Below are 16,700 nucleotides of genomic sequence, written 5' to 3' on the forward strand. Positions count from 1 at the left end.
TGGGAATCGAACCTGCAACCTTGGCATTATCAGCACCACACTCTAACAAACTGAGCTATATCGTACTTCTGTATCCATCTTTGTGTTTTGTTTAAGAATGAGTGGGGTTAACCCTAAAATTAGTACCTAAAAAGACCCCCAAAAAGAACATGGTGCTCTTTTGATATTTTTTTTAGCAAGAGTAGTTGTCAGCTAAAGGTTTTGCTACTGCTCCTAACATTCTCTCCTCCACCATTATAAATATTTGAGATTTTTACATTACAGTGGTACCTCAGGTTAAGTACTTAATTCGTTCCGGAGGTCCGTTCTTAACCTGAAGACCACTTTAGCTAATGGGGCCTCCTGCTGCCGCGCGCCGCCAAAGCATGATTTCTGTTCTCATCCTGAAGCAAAGTTCTTAACCCGAGGTACTATTTCTGGGTTAGCGGAGTCTGTAACCTGAAGCGTATGTAACCGAAGGTACCACTGTATATCTGATAATGCATACATCTGCCAATTTAGCAGTCTTCACGAAGATCTCATTTCACCTTTGTTTTTTCACACACACACACACACACACACAGATTTGCACACATCCGCCTCTTTTGAAATCCCCTGGAGTGAACTTGCTAGTAAGAAGGGAAACCCGACAAACAGTGAAAACCACAGCATCCTTTTCCTTCATTCTGGACACCATTTGCATATTGGTCATATCTTGCTAAGGAAGTGTCACTAAATGTTTTAATTTCACAAGGAGGGGTGCTCTGGGCAATCAAAGGGCTGAGTGCATGTGTCCCATTGTGCTTTGTTGCAGGCTCCCACCATCCCATATCTGGGCACCTTTTTAACTGACCTGATCATGCTGGACACAGCACTACCAGATTTTGTGGAGGTGAGCATCTTGGGGAAGAAGAAGTGGTACGAGAACATCTCTTGTCCTCTTCAGGACGGCTGAGCATCCTCTGGCAAACGACTTCCTGTTGATGCCTGGCCATTTGGGTTGGGCAGGTGTTTCAGATCAACCCTTCAGGGTGGTTTGGGGGTCACGTAACCCCTGGCGGAGGAAGGGGGTGCGGTTGGGGGTGGCTCACCCCAGATGTCATCCCTGAGGGTGGGTGACATCGCTGTGCTGCCCCCCTGAGATGCTCACCACACACCCCTGTGGCACCCCCCTGGGACGCTTGCCCTGCCCCTGCAGGCAGTTAGCTCCACCCCGCAGATGGCCAGGTGCACAGCTCCGCCTCTGCACATAACTCAGTTTGTTCAGTGAATGAAGCCTTTGTCTCCTCCTTTGGGGTTTCCTGTACTTTTTCCTGGGGGTTTTTAAGGGTAAGGGGGGGAACACCCGGGTGGCGCTGTGGGTTAAACCACAGAGCCTAGGACTTGCCGATCAGAAGGTTGGCGGTTCAAATCCCCGCGACGGGGTGAGCTCCCGTTGCTCTGTCCCTGCTCCTGCCAACCTAGCAGTTCGAAATCATGTCAAAAGTGCAAGTAGATAAATAGGTACCACTCCAGTAGGAAGGTAAATGGCATTTCCGTGCACTGCTCTGGTTCGCCAGAAGCAGCTTAGTCCTGCTGGCCACATGACCCGGAAGCTGTACGCCGGCTCCCTCGGCCAATAAAGCGAGATGAGCGCCGCAACCCCAGAGTCGGTCACGACTGGACCTAATGGTCAGGGGTCCCTTTACCTTTACCTTTAAGGGTAAGGGAGCTCTGGCACTCCCCCCCCCATTAAAAGTGTGACGCTTACTGTAACAACTTCATGGTGCGTACCAGCACCTTTTTGTTCTATAGACAAAAAAGCACTCAGGCTTTTCAAATGCTGGCAGCCACATGGGGCAGAGGTTTTCAACCTTTTTGAGTCCACAGCTCCCTTGACCAACTCCATCCTTTCTGCGGCACCCCTGTGGGGCTCAGGAGCCCAGTTCTGTCACCCCTTGCCTGCAGAGCTGGCAGCCTCTCACCCTTTTTTTAACACCCTCCCTTGTGGAGGGTTCCCTCAGCCTCCTCTCCTCTCTCCTTGGGAGTCCTCAGAGCAGCTGCTTCTGCCGCCCCTGGTCTCTGAGCTGTGCCCCCTGCCCCAAAGAGAGGCGTCTCTTCAACCTACCCCATAGGGGCCTGGGAAGCACCTCTTGGCCAGCCCCAGAGGCACCATTCGCCTGTGGAGCTTGTAGCCAGGGCTGCTGCAACAAACAGCTGTGCAAGCCTTTGGGAGGCCGAGATGGGAGAGGTCATCAGAGGAGAGAAGGAAAGAGGGACATAGTCCAGTGTTGCCCATGGCACCCCTGACCATCATTCAAGGCACCCCAGGGTGCCCCTGTTTGAAAACCACTGCTGTAGGATGGTTCAAACAGCTCTGCAGTGTGGTTTGTGTCTCCTGGTGTTGCTCACAATCCCTGTCTTATTTTTCAATCCCACAGAGCAACCTCATTAACTTTGAGAAGAGGCGCAAGGTAAATCCAAGGTGGAAAAGCTGGAGGGGGGTGGGTGGGATTCTGCATCTCTTAGCTCAGTGCCCAGAACTGGAAATGGAGGGGAATGATAGGATGTGGAACTGGGAGGAAGAGCACTGCCTTTCAAACCACAGGAATGCAAAATGTGGCTCCACTGCCCACCTCACTGCTATGTCTTTTCCCTCCCAGGAAGCAGTGATCCTCTCCTGGATCTGCCAGCTGCAGGATTCATGTCAAGATTACCATCTTTGCCCAAACCCATCCTTCCGTCTTGCCTTTCACCAGCACCAGCAGCTCTCAGAGGAGCAGAGGTATGGAAAGGTGTTGGATTCTCTGCCAAAGAAGAGAATGGTTGATAGTGGGTGGCAGCCAACTAAATAAATAAATGCACGAACGGAATGACTACTGCTTGTGCAATAGGACTTTCCCTCTTACCCTCTTGCTGATCTGCTCTGGAGGATTGAGTCCCTTTGCACAAGTGTAAGTTGTTCCAGTTGTGCACAGTGCTACTTACTCCTGCAATGAATACAACTAGGCTCTTGTTGTTGAAAGGCTCTAGTTAGGAGTATTATCAACTGCACCACTTTAGAGTTCAATTGGAGTGTCTTAAATTAAGGCTCAAAGTTAACATTATGAGTGTCCATGGAGTTGGCCACTTTCTCCTTCATTCAATTAAAAGTAACTTTGTGCAACCGTTTGCTGGATCATGACCACTGTATGTGAAGATCAAGGTAATTGTTTTCTCCCTGGACCATTTTTTTCCTGCTAAAAATCATCCCACCAGTCCACTATTCACTGTAAATAGCACCTTTTTGCAGAGAAGGTGTGTTTTTTAATGGGAAAATGCTGTGAGGAAGGGTTAGCTCCCTCACCCCCCACACACTGTGTTCCTAGTCCAGACCAGTCCTGCAGTGTAGCTACTTCTACTCATAGCTGTCAATGTTTCCCTTTTTTTTAAGGGAAATTCCCTTATTCCGAATAAGATTCCTTGCAAGAAAAGGGAATAGTTGACAGCTATGCTTCTACTGGAAAAGAAAGTTTCCAGTTTTGAGCAAGTTTGTAAAATCTTTCAATAAAGATATCTTTAATAATTTGCACTCAGTGCCCTCCTGTCTCCCGCATTCCACACCGAAGCGAGAGCCAGGTATCAAGACAAACCTTGAGTGAAGGCTTTCCTTCCCTGTCCCTGGGGGGAATTTGCAAGGATAATTACCCTCCTTGTTTTTTCTTCGCTAACAATCTCCCGCTGTCATGGGAGCTTTCTCTATTAAGGCAGACAGGAACTGGAAGCCTTATTTTTTAAACTAACTAACAAACAAGCAAGCACGTGTATTTAACATTGGGTCCATATGTTCCTATGGATTTTATTTGGGGAGCTAAATGATTAATTGATTGCATTTATATCTCACCTTTTCCTCCAAGGAGCTCAAGGTGATGTACGTGGCTCTCCCCTATCTCGTTCAATCCTCACAGCAACCCTGTGAGGTAGGTTAGGTAGAGAGGCAGTGACTGGTGAGCTTCATAGCCGAGTGGGGATTTGAACCCTGGTCTCCCACATCCTAGTCAGACACTCTAACCACTGCACTACACTGGCTCCTGGTATCTCCAAAACGCCATGGTGACAGAGTGGGATAGGGAATGTTACCTATCTCCTATAGCAAAGCTGTTTCCCCACCGGGATAGCAACTCTTCACTTCTCAGATACCTAAAAATGCACAGGGAATGTGCACCCATCCTCCCTTCCCTAGGCGCCCAAGCTCAAGAGCAAGAACAACCTCCCATCTAAATCCATTCCCCCAAAGTTCACACTGTGGGCTACACAGCTAATTATTCATTTATTGTTATTCATTTATTTATGCCCTGCCTTTTTCTCTGATGGAACTCAAGGCAGCTTACGGATAAAAATAAGAGCCACTAAGAACAAAGAAAAAAACACACACACAAACACACACCCCACATACCAATAATTACAATTATAAACAGCATGGCAGCAGTCCTTTCCTTAAAAGTACTCAGCTCCCAACAACCTGTTGGAACACAAAGGACTTCACCACCTGACAGGAGGACGACAAGGAGGGAGCCAGTCTGGCTTCTCCAGGGAGGGAGTTGTCTGGAGGCAGCCACCACTGAGAAGGCCCTCTCCCATGTCCCCACCAAGCGTGCCTGAGAGGGTGGCAGGACCGAGAGAAGCTAAAAGGATGGGAAGAGATGAAGTCAACCTTTTTTCTGGCCTTCCTGCACTCCCACCCCCAAACCAAGCTGCATAACTGTGAGGGTGGCACAAGGCAGATGCCAAGGAAAAGAGCCAAGCAGGTCCTTTTTGAGAAATTGCAGGGCAGCAGGGTGTCAGAAGCGACAGTTGAACAGAGACACACCAACAGAGAAGAGTGGGAGGCCATGCCTGGGTGGATATAGCCATTCTTCTGCTCTCCTCCCTCTGCAGCTACCGAATTTCCCGTGTGATTGAGCCACCAGCCGACTCCTGTCCCAACTCGCCGAAGCTGCATCGCAGCCTGACCAAGCGCTTCAGTTCGTAAGTCAGCTTTCGGGTTACGTGAGGGGGCACACTTCCTGTGGCTGCTCCTTGGGGACGGCCCATCCCATTTCGCCACCCAAGGCAAGATGGGAAGGTGCTCCCCCCTGCCGAAGCCTCACTTGCCAGGGTCACATGGGATTCTGCTGCCTGAGGCAGATGCTTCAGTCTGCCTCATGGGTGGGCCGGCCCCGCTGCTCCTTCCCTGCCCCTTTCTCCTTTGTGCCCCCTGCTCCTACCCTGCCATGCTTGGGACAAACTTCCCTTCTGTCCGTTGACCTTCGGCCTCCTGGAGAACCCCGTTCTGTGTTGTTGTTTTTTGAGGCAGAGCAAGTGAAGCTGGAGAGATTGGGCCTTGCCTCCCACTAGGCCTGGTCTGCCTCCAAAAAATCGCATGCCCTGGCATGATTACACTTTTGCAGTTGGGCCGCCCTTGGGTTAAAAACCAGCCTGGCAGCCTTCTTGGCTGAGGTTCCTCATTCCTGATCTAGAAGAATGGCTGCTTTACCTAAAGGAAGGGATCACTTACCTCCCTCCCCATAGTAGCTATGATTTTCTGACAAGGTTATTGCATCTTGAACAGCTGTTAGGCAAACAAATCTTTGCCTGGCCTACAGGTACACTGCTGCATACCCTCCAAGTGTCCTGGTTTTCCAGGGACAGTCCCATAATTATGAAAGCCATCCCGACTTCTGATTTGATCGTAGATTTTCTTTTTGTAACTCTTCCAAAGAATAAACTAAAATAGGGATGAAGGGGTTTTCTCAGGGCAGCAGATGGCGTGTGTCCTGTTGGCTTGGTGTTGATAGCACTTGCCCTTCTTCTTGTAGGAAATGCTTTGGAGGGGGGAGGAGATGACTAAAAATGGGGGGTCGAGAACGGTCTGTTGCAGGCAGTGAGAACTGTCCCTATTGTCATTTGAGGAATGCTGAAGGGGTATACTGTTGGAGAAAGCACCACCTTCTCAATTCCCCTTCACTGCATAGCTACACATGCCCTAGGAGTCCCAAGTAAAAGAAATAAAAGTTGGCAACCTGATTTTTCCCAAGAGTTCAGAGCACCCAAGTTGAGAGGCAGTGCAATACCCGAGGCCACACCGTGAGTGTATGGCAATGGATGGATCTGCTGATCCATGCAAGCCCAAGATTTATATTATTATTGTGTTCAGTGTCATGTGTATTGGTGATGAAAGAGAGATTTGTTCTGTAGGAGGCATAAATGGTTCCGTCCTTCCATATTTATCCCTACAACAATATTGCAAGGCAAGCTATGCTTGGGTTGTCAGGAGTTCAGCCTACACTCGAGTAGGACCCTGGCAGAGACACATGCCTGACTGGCATGTTCCCTCCCTCCTGGTCGATCGTTCGGGAGCTTCATAAGCTTTCTTCTGCCCGAACATCACAGTGACCGATGTCAACAGACATCGGCACACTTAGGGATCTGCAGAGTCTTCGCAGTTCGCATAACAGACCTCAGCAACTCAGCATTTGGGCTAATCTACTTTATTTACATAGAAACACACACGGAGCACTGCAACATGGCTCCCTCTCTCTCTAGCATCAGACAGCAAAGAGAAAAAGAACAAAGGACAATAGTCCCACTTCGCGGGACACAGTAACACAAATATCCTGTCTCCGTCACTTCCCACTTTGTGGAGTCAAAACATATACCGCCATGTGATAGACAACAATCTCAAGACTGCAATCATGGAGCGGGAATTCTAACATGGGTATGCTGACTGGCCAAAGGTCACCAAATGAATATCATGGTGAAGTAGGGATATGACCCTGGAGCTCTTGTCTGATACACAACTAACCACTACCCGACAGTGATGCTCCCACACCTGAGTCACTGTCTTTGCTCTTCCTTTGCAGACTTCTCCTGGGCTCAGAAGCCTCTGCTGCTTCTCCAAACCCTGAGAAGCCCGGAATCTCACCGCTGGGCTCCTGCAGCAGCCTTTCCTTTGAAGATGCATCCAGCACCCCTTGTTCACCAACTCGGGGACTCCCCACTAGCAAGGTAGCTTACTTTTCTTTATAAAACCGTTTCTGTCCCGTTCTCTTGGTCCCTGAAACATCTCACAATCTTAGAAGATCTCGTTATGTGACCGAGACAGCTAACAAGGGCATAACATAAAATGCAGAAGTCTGTATGTTGCTATAAAACAGACAGGGAGAAAATAATCAACAAAAACCAAATGCCCGTCAAAATAAAACAGCCGTGACAGAGCATCTCGAAAGGGAGCAGCAAAGTCTCTTTGGGGAGGAGCCTCCACAGCCTGGGTGCCCACACCCAAAAGGCCTGCACTTGTGTCACTGCCAGTTGCACCCGTGATCATGGTGAAATATGGAGCAGAGCAAGGGGCAAGCAGCAGAAGGCAAACTCTCTTGGGGATTCGTAATGCAGTTGCCACAGAGAGTGCAAAGAGACGGCATCGCTGAAGGAGCGTCTCCACCCCCATCGTTCTGCCCGGACGCTGAGGTCCAGCTCCCTCACTGCGAGAAGTGAGGTTACAGAGAACCAGGCAGAGGGCCTTCTCGGTTGTGGCACCCGCCCTGTGGGACGCCCTCCCACCAGATGTCAAAGAGAACAACAACCACCAGACTTTTAGAAAACATCTGAAGGCAGGCCTGTTTAAGGAAGCTTTTGATGTTTAACAGACCATTGTATTTTAATATTTTGTTGGAAGCTGTCCAGAGTGGCTGGGGGGGGGTGGCCAGATGTGCGGGGTATAAATAATAATAATAATAATAATTATTAATATTAGTGTGGTAGGCTGATTTCATTTCTAGCCAAAAATGATCCCACATTTGATAGGAATAGATATTAAAAGCTACACATGTGAAAGGAATAGATATTAAAAGATATCATTATAATACAAGAATGGTGTACAGTGGCACCTTGTGTTATGGATGGGATCCATTCCGGAGGCCCGTCCATAATGTGAAAAGCCCGCAACTCGAAGCACCGTGTCTGCGCAGACGCGCGGCGCGATTTGGCGCTTCTGCGCAGGTGCGAGCAGCAAAACCTGGAAGTAGCCCATTCCAGTACTTCCGGGTTGCTGTGGGACGCAAGACGAAAACACGCAACCTGAAGCGGACACAACGTGAGGTATGACTGTAATAATTTACCAGTCATTTTTTTTATACCTGTGGCTGGAAAAAAAATGGTATGAATGACCAATAAATACAAGATTTAGGGAAGTCTCCGTCCCACTCTCCCACCACCACTACCACTTCAGCAATATAAAATGTTGGGATGCATTCCTGGTGCAAGTTCATGCCATCCAACTTTTGAGAACCAAAACTAGGATTTGCATCTTCTGGGATGTGCTCCCAGGCAAGTCATGTGACCCATGCCTCACTCTCACCCAGATAAAGTGTTGTGGGGTGTTTTTTTGGGGGGGGGAGTGAGAGCACAGCACCCAAAATGGCCTCTGTGCTCTCATGCAAAAGATGGGATGTCCAGGGCACTTGGCAGGTATTCAAGCTTGAATCAAATGCCCTTGATGGAGCCACTGATTAGTACTGTACTTCACTTCCAAGACTGGTTCTGGGGTGTTTAGACTCTAAACAGACATAGAGAGATTCTCATCTCTGACAGCTGGGAAGAGCAGATCTCTAGATATATGTATTTTGTAAATAAATACCTTTTCAATGTGTCAGCGGGGGGGGGGAGGATATTGGTATGTTTTGCGTGTTCATTTTGTATGTTTATGCTGTGAACTGCCCTATGGATCTTAGGATGAAGGGCAATATACAATTTTAATAGATGATGATAGATAGAGAGAGAGAGAGAGAGAGAGAGAGAGAGAGAGAGAGAGAGAGAGAGAGAGAGAGATGATAGATAGAAAGATAGAAAGATAGAAAGATGATAGATAGATAGATAGATAGATAGATAGATAGATAGATAGATGATAGATAGATAGATAGATAGATAGATGATAGATAGATAGATAGGGAACCCAGAAGACAGCACACCCCCCATGACATCCTGTTTCCTCCACACACTACTGCCTCTGTTCCCCTCAGTAGGGTCCCCTATCACCCCCACTCGTCTCCTCCTCCTCTGGGGAGTAGCAGGAATATTTATTTTATTTTTTATTTTTGGGGGGGATTTTTACATACATTATATTATCTCCTTCCAATTTTTAAAATTCCCGTACAATTTTTCCTTTCCCTCCCTTCCCACACCCCCCATATCCATTGGAAGGGTTCAAACAATTATCCACAGGTATAGCGTCTTTAGTTTCCACCGAATGTCTTTTGTTCCAATAATTTCTGTCCATTGAAGATAGGAGTAGCAGGAATCATTCTATGGGCTGTGCCTTGGAATGTTCTGAGGTCTGCTTCTATTCTTGAGTCCTCCCCTCTTGTTTATTGGAGCTTATTTTGATATTGTTGGGTAGGCTGGCCCTGTAGACCAGTCATGCTTTCACCTTGGGTCACCAAAAGTTGTTCAACTACAACTCCCATCATCCCTAGCCCCAGAGCTAGAGGTCAGAGTTGATGGGAGCTGTCATCCAAAGACATCTGGTAACCCACGGAGAGCCAGCTTTCATTTAGCACCAATGCGCATATCAGCAAGTGAAGTGGCGGAAACTTCTGAGTGAGATGTTTTGATGGTGTTGGTGGCCAGAGAGGTAATGGAAATGTGGGGCGGAAAGGGAGTCACAACTCACGGATTCATCTCCTGGTCCCCTTTTTGGTTGTCTTCTCCTGACCAGAATCTGTCTGTACCTCAGCTAAGGCCCTGCCTTCCTCTGGAGCAGCCCCCGCCATCTCCCATCTCCAAGCAACGAGGGACAGAGTCGCGCATCATCCGAGTCAGCATGGATGATGTGCATGGCAACGGCAACCTGTATCGCAGCATTGTGGTAAGTTGACAAGGGACGCAAGCTGCCAGGAACATCTGGACATGACTGGATGGTGTGCATCATGTCTGCGTGTGAGGGTGAAGATTTCCAGGCAGGGGAGGAGCGCATAGAGGCCCTGCACAGTGAGGGCAACAGCCCTGCTTCAGCAGCATGGGCAAAGTCCCAGAGGAGCAGGTAGCGACACAATGGCAGGGCAAGGGTCAGATCCACCACCTGAGGCAAACAGTGTCATAGTCCTGTGCTGCCAGCCATGGCAGAGCTCAGTGGAGGGAGAAGCCAGCCAACCAATTGAGTCTCGGTGGGGGAGTACTTGCCTGGAGGCAGAGCCCAAGGTTAATAATAATAATAATAATAATAACAATAATTTATTTATACCCCGCCCATCTGGCTGGGTTTTCCCAGCCACTCTGGGCGGCTTCCAACAAAATATTAAAATCCAATAGTCTGTCAAACATTAAAAGCTTCCCTAAACAGGGCTGCCTTCAGATGTCTTCTAAAAGTATGTTAGTTGTTTTTCTCTTTGACATCTGGTGGGGGAGCATTCCACAGGGCAGGTGCCACTACCAAGAAGTTCAGTCTAGTCCTAAGGTCAAGAGTGAAGTGTAGGTGGGTTCCCATGAGGCAAGACGCAGTGATAACAGCAAGAACCTTTATTGATCTACATAAATGGGAAACAGGGGCAAAGCAACTGCTTATATACATTCCTGAAAGCCTGGGCCACTCCCAACATGTCCTGTCTAAACTTCCAAGCTGCGAATCACGACTCATAGTTCAAGGGCCAATGGCAGAGGCCCAAATCCTGAAATGTTCTATGATTGGACACCATGTACTGAATCAGAACACAGGAGCTCAGAATCCTTAGTCCAGACTCAAGCTCAGGCAAACGCAGAATACATAACAAGGGCTATCTCAGTTCATGTAGTCAGACGGTCCGGGGGTCAAGAAAGCAGAGGCCACAAGAAGCAAGAAGCAGCAAGATCTGGCCAGGAACGACAAATGTTGTTTCCAGCAACTGCCTGAGGCTGGAAGCCCTGCTTAAGAAAGCTGGAGCCAAGCTGGTTCTCATCAGGAGCAAGAAGGCTAATCAGCAGCAGGTCACCTTGCCTTCTGCTCTTCAGGCTACTGCTCAGCAGGTGAAGCCAACTCCTGGCCCATGACAAATGGCTTCATCCCACCTCATGCAGGTTGGAGCCCAACAAACGCCAAGAAAGCCACAAGTATCCCCACCCCTGGTTTAGTCCGACACTTTTTTGATTCGGCTAGCATTAGATAAGGTAAAGGTAAAGGGACCCCTGACCATTAGGTCCAGTCGTGGCCGACTCTGGGATTGCGGTGCTCATCTCGCTTTATTGGCCGAGGGAGCCAGCGTACAGCTTCTGGGTCATGTGGCCAGCATGACTAAGCCGCTTCTGGCAAACCAGAGCAGCGCACGGAAACACTGTTTACCTTTCCGCTGGAGCGGTACCTATTTATCTACTTGCACTTTGATGTGCTTTCAAACTGTTAGGTTGGCAGGAGCAGGGACTGAGCAACGGGAGCTCACCACGTCGCGGGGATTCGAACCGCCAACCTTCTGATCGGCAAGCCCTAGGCTCTGTGGTTGAAGGCGTTTTCACTACTTTTGTTAATATTCTCCCCTGCCCCTCTCTGGACACCTTCTGTGTTGTGTTGCCACATTGCTGGGCCACCCCTGTTCCCTCTTCTGTGGCTCATTGGCGGATGACTTTCCCCCACAGATCACCAGCCAGGATAAGACCACGGCTGTAGTTCAGCGTGCATTGCAGAAGCACAACTTGGAAGGGCACTCGCTGCACAACTACCGGCTCCTGCAGCTGTTGGGAGATGGTCAAGGTGAGGAGAGGGATAATAATAATAATAATATAATAATAATAATTTATTATTTATACCCTGCCCATCTGGCTGGGCTTCCCCAGCCACTCTGGGCGGCTTCCAAAAAAATATTAAATTACTGTAATACATCAAACATTAAAAGCTTCCCTAAACAGGGCTGCCTTCAGGTGTTTTCTAAAAGTCTAGTTGTTGTTCTCTTTGACATCTGATGGGAGGGTGTTCCACAAGGAGGGCGCCACTACCAAGAAGGCCCTCTGCCTGGTTCCCTGTAACTTGGCTTCTCGCAGTGAGGGAACCGCCAGAAGGCCCTCGGCACTAGATCTCAGTGTCCGGGCTGAACGATGGGGGTGGAGACGCTCCTTCAGATATACTAGACCAAGGCCGTTTAGGGCTTTAAAGGTCAGCACCAACACTTTGAATTGTGCTCGGAAACGTACTGGGAGCCAATGTAGGTCTTTCAAGACCGGTGTTATATGGTCTCAGCGGCTGCTCCCAGTCACCAGTGTAGCTGCCGCATTCTGGATTAGTTGTAGTTACCGGGTCACAGGACCCGGATGGAGAGGAAAACACTCATGTTCTCTCTCTCTCTTTATCCTTCAAGAGCTACTGATCCCCGACAGCGCCAATGCCTTCTACGCTATGAACCCCACTGGCCCCCACGACTTCCTCCTCTGCCCCAAGGAAGGAGCCCCCAACTCCATTGGGACCATGCAGCCTGGTAGCAAAACCACGCTCCACGGCACCCCCCCACACAAGGACCGTGGCACCGGAGCTTCATCGTCTTGCAGTTCTCCACACCTAGGCCCTCCTGGCTCACCATCCCCACAGCTCTGGCTAGCTTCGTGTCTCCTGGCACCCCCATTTCCATCTCCTTCCTCCAGGCAGCCACCAAATGAGCCACCAAGCTCTCCTCCTTCCCGCCGGCCTCTTTCTCGCCACTCATCCTTCAGTCCAGCTCCATCCCATGTTGTTCTGCCCTCCTCCTCGCAGAGGCCAAAGACTCCTTCTTCTTCATGCCAGTCGCCCCTTTGCTATTCCTCGGGGGCATCCCTTTGGTCAGGGTCCCTCAGTCACTGTGACGTCCCTCGCCTTTCAGCTTCCCAAACTCTAGAAGCTCTGAGCAGTCCTGACCTAGAACTGGGCACTCAGGGCCATAGCTAATCTCCGAATAGAGACGCCCCTCCTACATGAGACCACACACAAATGGCCAGGAAACCTGAGTGCCCCACGAGGGGGCGATGATGTTAATGGATTGGCCACTGTGAGGTTCCGTAGCTGTTCCCTCCCCAGCCTCTCCTCAGTCATCCTAGAATCGTAGAGCCAAGAGAGATGGGCTTACAGGCCATTCAGTACAAAACACAACTGATGCAAGGCAGGTAAGGAGAGCCTTGCCAGTGGAGATCAGAGGTGCCACAGGGTGCCAGTATCCTGGTGTTTTGTTTCATTTTCCCCCCTCTTTTTGATTTATGACATTTGCCACCAGTGACTTTATTTTTTTAAATATAATTTTTTATTTGATTTTTTAAAATTATAAACATGTAACAGAAAACAATTCCGAATCCAAATATCGAGATTACTGTGAATCTCCTGACTTCTCCCCGTCCCTTCCATGGGTCCTAGTAATCATATTTACAACTGCAAATCAGTACTTATCCAAATTTTTCACCCTTCTAAATTATCCATACTTTCCATTACTTTACAAGTGTGGTTAAAATCCTGCTAATGTTTTAGCCTGCTTACAGTGGTCTCGTAAATAAATTATGAACTTTTCCTATTGTTTCTTAAAGTTCTTGTCTTCTTGATTTCTGAGCTTCCCAGTTAATTTCGCCATTTCGAGATAGTCCATCAACTTGGTTTGCCATTCTTCTCTCGTCGGAGTTATCTCTTCCTTCCATCTCTGGGCTAGTAGCATCCTTTTGACTGTTGTCACATACATAAACAATCTTTTCTAGTCCTTTGGTACCTCAGTACCTATAATTCCTAATGAAAAAGCTTCTGGTTTTTTTAGCAAAAGTTATTTTAAACATTTTTTTTTTCATTTCATTATATATCGTCTCCCAGTTTTTTAGCAGAAGTTATTTTAAACATTTTTTTAATTCATTATATATAATCTCCCACAAATTTTTGTCATTTTACATGTCTACCACATACGATAAAGGGAACCTTCTTTTTCTTTACATTTCCAGCAAATATTTGAGCCTGTTCTATACATTTTTGCTAACTTGACAGGCGTCTGATACCACCGATGCATCATTTGCATGTAGTTTTCTTTCAGTGAACACCAGGGTCCTGGTGTTTCAAGGGAGTGAGACCCAGGGCCTATGAGGCAAGGTGAGGCAAGTGCTTCGGGTAGCAGATATGGCCTCTAAGGCATTGCCTACTGCTGCAGTTCGCTCCTTGGAGCTGGACCTGTTGCCTTCTCAGCAGCCCCCACACCTTCCATGCCACCGCCACAGCAGCCTCTCAGCGAATAGGAGGCGCTGCTGGTCTCCTCCCATCACTAGGGAGAAAATGCCAGGAAATGCCCACTGGGGTCTCCTGGGCTCTGCACCCACCTGGTGCGATTCAGAGCTGGCCCCTACCCCCACCCCCACCCCACGGCCTTTGATTCCCAGTTCAACCATCAAGCAAGGTTGATTTGATTCCCCCTCTTGCTCTAGATGTAGATCTTCACTCACCTCTTTCTTCCCAATGTAAATCTCAAAAAACCCCACTTATTCCTGATGTAAATTTTCCCTCCCCCTTCTTACCTGGAAGGGAGGGGGAAAGCATTCTGTGGTTTGCCTCAGGTGCCAAAATGTCTTGGGCCAGCCCTGAGTGAGACAAGCCATATTTTGCAGAGGAATGCAACACCTCACTCCCTTATTCTCCCTCCAGAATTAAACACTGTAGTCGAGGGCAGAGGTGGGTGGGTGGCAGGGAGGTCTAGTGGTAGCTACTGTCTGACAGTGAGCTTGTAGCTGGAAGTATGTGTTGGACCTCCAGACCTGTAATAGAAGAAGAAGAGGAGGAGGAGGAGGAGGAGGAGGAGTTTGGATTTGATATCCTGCTTTATCACTACCTGAAGGGGTCTCAAAGCGGCTAACATTCTCCTTTCCCTTCCTCCCCCACAACAAACACTCTGTGAGGTGAGTGGGGCTGAGAGACTTCAGAGAAGTGTGACTAGCCCAAGGTCACCCAGCAACTGCATGTGGAGGAGTGGGGAAGCGAACCCGGTTCACCAGATTATGAGTCCACCGCTCTTAACCACTACACCACGCTAACAGCTGACTTTGCATGAGACTCACCCTTCAATAAAATAATTTGGTGAAATGCAAACTTTCAGGATTTCGCCAACTCTATCTGTTCTGCAGAAGCTGTGCACTTTGCCCTGGCAGAGAGAAATAATAATAATAATAATAATAATAATAATAATAATAATAATAATAATAATAATAATATTGTTTGTACCCTGCCCTCCCCGGCTAGAGGAACCAGGAACTAGAAGAGTAACACAAAAGGAGGTGGTACGAAAGCAAAACCTGACCTCTTTTAGGTTAGGGAACCAGACCTAGAATGGCTGCTCTTGCTTTCTGCACATTGATAGCAGCAGACTAGAAACAGATTTGACCCAGTCTAGCAGAGCTCTGATCTCACTAGGCCTATAATATATCACATATACGTTGGAGAAAATGGAGTAGGGTTTTTTGTTGTTGTTCTGGCTTTTAAAAAACTAAATTGGGTCAGGGGAAAAAGTTCTTTTTGGGGGTGGAAGCAGCAGCAGCAGCTATATAACAGCCCAATGAGGAGGGGAATCAGATAAGAAGCTAGGGCTTGAATAACTTCGTGAGGATGTTTTCAAAAAGTACAGAGTGGCTGGGATAAACAACCGCTGTGCAGGAGAGCACAGAGCTGCTAGAGCCTTATCACTACCAAACACTTTTTGTTTGTGCCTACTTTTCTCCCCAAGGCCCACACCTCCCAAATCTAGCACTGGCACAGAGGCCGCTTGCTCTAGTGACCTGCTCTGGGGTTTGCTCACACACATGAACAGGGAGTGGTCTTTGGAAAGTCTCTGGAAACGTGAGACAAGCCCATGTGCTTTGCCGTTCCCCGTTTTCTACTCCCTGAAAATGTCGCCATGCGTTTGTGAAATGCAGTGGCATAAACCTGGGGTTGCAAGTAGGCAGAATGACTGGGCTTTTCCGAAATAACAGGAAGAGTAGCTGTGTGAGCAGCCAGGAGCCCCCTCTCTGCTCCCCGTCCCCCCCGTCCCTGGCATTGTTGGTCAAAAGATTCCTGCATTGCGTGTCGAGGTCCCGAGGGCCACCCCAATAACTCACACATCACACCAATATTTTTGTTTAAGGTTTTTGGCCACAACTTTATTAAAATACAAACATATGAGTGGTTGCTTAGGCATTGGTTGCGACTAGCTGCCCCCACTGTGGGGGACAGTCTGACATTCCGCATGCCTGCAAAAGTCAGAAAAGGAGAATACACTTGGGGGTAGCGACGGAGCAAGGAACCTGCCCTCAGCCCACCCCAAATGCAGCCAGGAGCTCTTGCAGTGGCCCGAGCCCCCTTGACAGGCTGGACAAGCAATAGTTAGCCCCTGATTCCTTTAACGGAATCCCTTGCAGCAGCATTAGAGGGGCAGGCACAGCCAATCCATGCCCCTCAACCAACCAAACCATAAACCAATGCCTAACCGCAACCTTACAAGTTGTGACGATTTGCTAGGCAGTAGGCAAAAACCAAATGGCCCCAGCCAATCAGCCAGATGGACAAAATTCCAACCGGGCCCCTGCCCCAAGAGCAGACGAGCCCATGACAGGCATAGCAAGGTCAAGCGAATAATCCTAATTCTAGGGAGGGAGGGACGGGCAATCCGATGCACGGGCGCAAAGAGGAAGCCCTAGCCTCGTTCAAGGAGTTTCAGCATTTCTGGCTGTCAATCAATAAATGGCAACATTAACTTTGTCCCAACGACAAGGGAAGCCCAATCGCATCAGTGGCCAACGGTCAA

General features: G+C 48.6%; 1 protein-coding gene across 4 annotated transcripts in view; it reads left to right on the top strand.

The window, feature by feature from the left end:
- RGL3 (ral guanine nucleotide dissociation stimulator like 3) overlaps positions 1 to 13,478 on the top strand; it is a 42,889-nt gene extending 29,411 nt beyond the window's left edge. For 3 of the 4 annotated variants that reach the window (XM_081894089.1, XM_081894086.1, XM_081894088.1), the window contains 8 exons: positions 794 to 871; positions 2,400 to 2,432; positions 2,622 to 2,743; positions 4,876 to 4,965; positions 6,840 to 6,984; positions 9,692 to 9,841; positions 11,578 to 11,692; positions 12,294 to 13,478. In XM_081894089.1, coding sequence (XP_081750215.1) covers positions 794 to 871; positions 2,400 to 2,432; positions 2,622 to 2,743; positions 4,876 to 4,965; positions 6,840 to 6,984; positions 9,692 to 9,841; positions 11,578 to 11,692; positions 12,294 to 12,853 — 1,293 coding nt within the window. In that variant the 3' untranslated portion in view covers positions 12,854 to 13,478. The remainder of the gene's footprint in view (positions 1 to 793; positions 872 to 2,399; positions 2,433 to 2,621; positions 2,744 to 4,875; positions 4,966 to 6,839; positions 6,985 to 9,691; positions 9,842 to 11,577; positions 11,693 to 12,293) is intronic. The other variant, XM_081894087.1, reaches the window with a different exon arrangement.
- The last annotated feature ends 3,222 nt before the right edge of the window (positions 13,479 to 16,700 follow it).

This window comes from Podarcis melisellensis, assembly GCF_964234715.1.
Source record: "Podarcis melisellensis genome assembly, chromosome: 17".
Classification (NCBI taxonomy): domain Eukaryota; kingdom Metazoa; phylum Chordata; class Lepidosauria; order Squamata; family Lacertidae; genus Podarcis; species Podarcis melisellensis.